The sequence below is a fragment of the Ursus arctos genome, unplaced genomic scaffold, assembly GCF_023065955.2.
Source record: "Ursus arctos isolate Adak ecotype North America unplaced genomic scaffold, UrsArc2.0 scaffold_4, whole genome shotgun sequence".
NCBI classification, from domain to species: domain Eukaryota; kingdom Metazoa; phylum Chordata; class Mammalia; order Carnivora; family Ursidae; genus Ursus; species Ursus arctos.
In genome coordinates, this window is record NW_026623056.1 from 51,359,382 (window position 1) to 51,363,383 (window position 4,002).

General features: G+C 35.0%; 1 protein-coding gene across 1 annotated transcript; it reads right to left on the reverse strand.

Annotated features, from left to right (window-relative positions):
* Window positions 1–2,395: 2,395 nt before the first annotated feature.
* On the reverse strand, window positions 2,396–3,325 carry LOC113256275 (olfactory receptor 5H2-like). Its single transcript, XM_026500040.1, has one exon. The coding sequence runs from the start codon at window positions 3,323–3,325 to the stop codon at window positions 2,396–2,398; it is 930 nt and encodes a 309-aa protein (XP_026355825.1).
* Between the last annotated feature and the right edge of the window lie 677 nt (window positions 3,326–4,002).

Sequence of the window (4,002 nt, forward strand, 5' to 3'; positions counted from 1 at the left end):
TGAAACTATAGACAGCAATAATATGGATTTTCTGGGAGGGGGAAGCATAAAAACAGCTTGACTGTGATCCACTACTCCCTTTCCTAGGGCTTGTGGATATCCCTTGGGAGCACATGACCTGGTCTAATCTTGTGACATGGACCTCCAGATTATAGAATAGTTAAATTTTTTGAAAGCTTATCTATTTTAAAACATCTTTTAAACAAATAGATGTTTAAACCAAACAACTAATTGAATAGCTTCTCCCTGATATTTTGTCATAGTCCAACCCAGAAGCCAATGCTAGCAATAAGAACAAAAATAATTCACTCTAGGTGTATGATAGTTGCAATTATCAGTAAAGAAGCAGGAAGGTTAGGTAGCCTGCAGCAGCCATCCCGGGGCTGGTAATCTCTCGTGGCTCACTGCAAGATTGAAAATGAGTGATGCACTCTCACTGCATTCTGTGTATTTGTGCTCTCAGATTCAATTCACTTTTACAAATATTTTACAAATACTTATTTAGGATCTCATGTGTGTAAGCCATTGTGCCAAACACTGCAAAAGATAGAAAGAGACCAGGATATTTAATTCATAATAATAATTTTAAAAAGCTTGTAGCTCAGAATTAAGTTTTATACAAAATCAAGTGTGACCTAACAAGAATAAACTGCTAAAGTTTTCAAATGCATGAACTAAACGTTTCAAGTAAGCATTACTATCCTCTTCAGAAGTGAATCGTAAAAGCTGTAATATTGGAGATAGACCTTGAAGAAAGGTCCTTTCTCAGTAGAGAGTCCTGTATTAGCAAAAGCATGTATGTGAAAGAGTAGAGAGTATTCAGAAAGCTTTCTGCAACTCATTTTGGGTATAACACAAGGAGAATTAGGAGAATTTTGGAGGAACAGACTTCAGAGTTAACTAAGGTTTTATTTGAGAAGACCTCAAATAATGCTAGGGTGGCAAACCACAGTGATGAAGATAGAAATAGAGAGAAGGAATGAATAGATATAAATATATATGGAAAAAATATGTAATATATATAAAATATATAATATATAAATAAATATATATAAAATATACAATAAATATCAAATCTAGACATACACATGACAGATAAATATATACATGTGTATGTATGCAGATCTAGATATATAATGTATTTGTCCATAATGTGGTATCAATGACAACCCATTAAAATTATTGAAAAGGGATATGATTTAGTCAGAGTTGTTTATAAAGAATGACCTGATGGCTATGTAATGGAAGGAATAGTACCAGGATGTAAAAGATAAGTAACTAAAGTTTTGAAAAACCCAGAAGCAGGAAGTGTATGGAGTTTCAGTGTTGAGAAAGGAAGGGCAGGGATGGACTTGAAGATGGGTCACTCATTATACTTAGACTGTGGGGTAGAAGAAAGCTAACATTTAAAAATTCTTAGGAGAGAAAACATTCAAAATCTTGTTCATTTTCATGTCTTTCCCAACCACCAACTTCGTGCTCTGACATCATATTATCTTAACATTATTTGAATTTTAGAAACATGCTTTTGAAGCCCACATGTCAACAACACATTTAAAAATTACATATTACTGATGTATCTTGCTAGCTTCATTCTTTAAAAAGAAATCTAGGAAGATTGACCATTTCCTTCCTGTCCTGCTACTTCTCTTTTCTTCTCCATGACCATCCTACTTAAATCCTTCAGTCTCTTTTCTTAGATTTCTGAATTAGTGAAGCTTTACAGGATTACCCTACAACACACAAACAGAGGTAGAAAGGGCATCATGGACAATGAGAAGCAAACTTTCTCGCCCCCCCCTTCCTGGCTCCATCTCATTTCTTATAAACACACACTGGGCTAAGAACATCTCTTAGAATTTGGCTTGACCCTCACTGTTTTAACTCCCTTCTTATATTTTCCTCATTGCTCCCCCATTTCTTTTTATTTCCCTCAGTGCTATGAGAGTTGAATCCCCACATGAAGTGAAATTCACCACGCCCCAAATAAAGTAGAATGAGAGACCTTTTAATGGCTAGCAGAATTCTTGGGATTTGTCTCTGTTTATTCAAACATAAAAACCTGCCTCCCTGTGGAGATAAATGTGTATGAGCCTCCAGGCTATATGGCTATATAAGTATCAAAGGCATCATAATTTATTCCTGTTCAGAGGAACTACACTCTATAGTACTCAATGATTTTATAAAACTACAGTGAAGAATATGTAAGCATATAAAAATGTTTTTGTTTTATTATTCAATTATTCTAATATGATATAAACATGTCCAAAAAATCATTAAATGCTAGAGCAATTACAATTGCAAAATCTTTACACACTTACAAAATGGATGCACGTATAATCTGCATAATTTGTGATGCTTTTAATAAAAAAGAGGACAGATAATATTATGGGAACTAAACATTTCTCTTTAACATTTTTCTCAGTGAATCTTTGACTTTTTTATTTCTCAGGCTATAGATCATTGGATTTAACAAAGGAATTATGACAGTGTAAAATAGAGAGTCCATCATATCTTGATCATCTGATTGTGCAGATCCAGGACACACATACCTGAAGAGAAGAGGGCCATAGTATAGAGACACAGATAAAAGATGGGCTCCACAGGTGGAGAAAGCTTTTCTAATGCCTTGCAGAGACTTCTTTCTTAAGATTGTAAAGAGAACAAGTGTATAAGAGACCAGAACAATCAGAATGGTAAATACCTGTATTGACCCAGAGAAAATAAAAACCATCAGAACATTAATTGAAGGGTCAGTACAGGAAATCTTAAACAATGGTATGATGTCACAGTAAAAGTGATACATGATGTTAGAATTACAAAAGGTTAATCTGAATAAAAAACCTATATGAATTATAGAATGAATTAAGCCACCTACAAATGATGAGACTAACAGCCAGGTGCAAAGTCTATAGGTCATAATCACTGGATAAAGTAATGGTTTGCAGATGGCTACATAGCGATCATATGCCATTATTGCCAAGAGAAAACATTCTGTGGTTGCACCAAATGCAAAGGAAAACAATTGTGCCATGCATTCAGAGAGAGAGATCATCTTATTCTTGGCTAGGAAGTTGGCCAGCATCTTTGGGGTCACTGTGGATGATATCCAAGCATCCACAAAGGCTAAACTCCCAAGGAGTAAGTACATGGGAATATGAAGGTGAGGGTCATTGCAGATGAGAGCAGTTAGTCCAAGGTTTCCCACGATGGTGATGAGGTATATCATCAGGAACACCAGGAACAGAGGGATTTGCCACTGTGGTTGATATGTGAATCCTGTGAGAACAAACTTTGTCGGCAATGTTCCATTTTTAATATCCATCTTGTTACAGGATGACCCCTGAAATGAATGCAATAAATGTAAAAAGAACATTCTTTAAGATTGTATAAACAGAAAAGAGGAAGAAAGTAGTTGAAATAAAGCCATAGACTAATCAGAATGCTCTCAATTTTATTTACTGCTACTATAATATATGAAAACTATTTGGGGAATTGAGGTAATGGAAAATGAAATTATTTCAGTTCAAAAAATGTACAGGAATTAACAGGTTTAGAAAAAAGGGAAGACATTCTAAACATGATTATTAAATTACTAAATTTATGGGGATAACTGAGTGTGTTAAAGAAATTTATGGGGAAACCTGAGTGTGTTAGGAAATTCTATGTCTGAAACATGGTTGAGGGGAAAAGAAGATAAAAGTTTGAATTGTGATAAAATGAATTGAACACCATGTGAAGGACCTTGGACTTTATTCCTCAAGCCTTAGGCATATACCAAAAACTTTTAAGATGAGTAGCATCATAAGGTAATTTTTAAAAAAGATTTTACTTATTTATTTTAGAAAGAGAGAGCATGTGAGCTGTGGGAGAGGGAGAAAATCTCAAGCAGACTCTGCATTGAGCATGCCGATGAACCTGGGGCTCAATCTCACAACACTAAGATCATGACCTGAGCAGAAACCAAGGGTCGGACACTTAACTGACTTAGCCACCCAGGTG

Coding starts and splice junctions, on each gene's coding strand:
- LOC113256275 (XM_026500040.1), bottom strand. CDS start 3,325: ATGGATATTAAAAATGGAACATTGCCGACAAAGTTTGTTCTCACAGGA.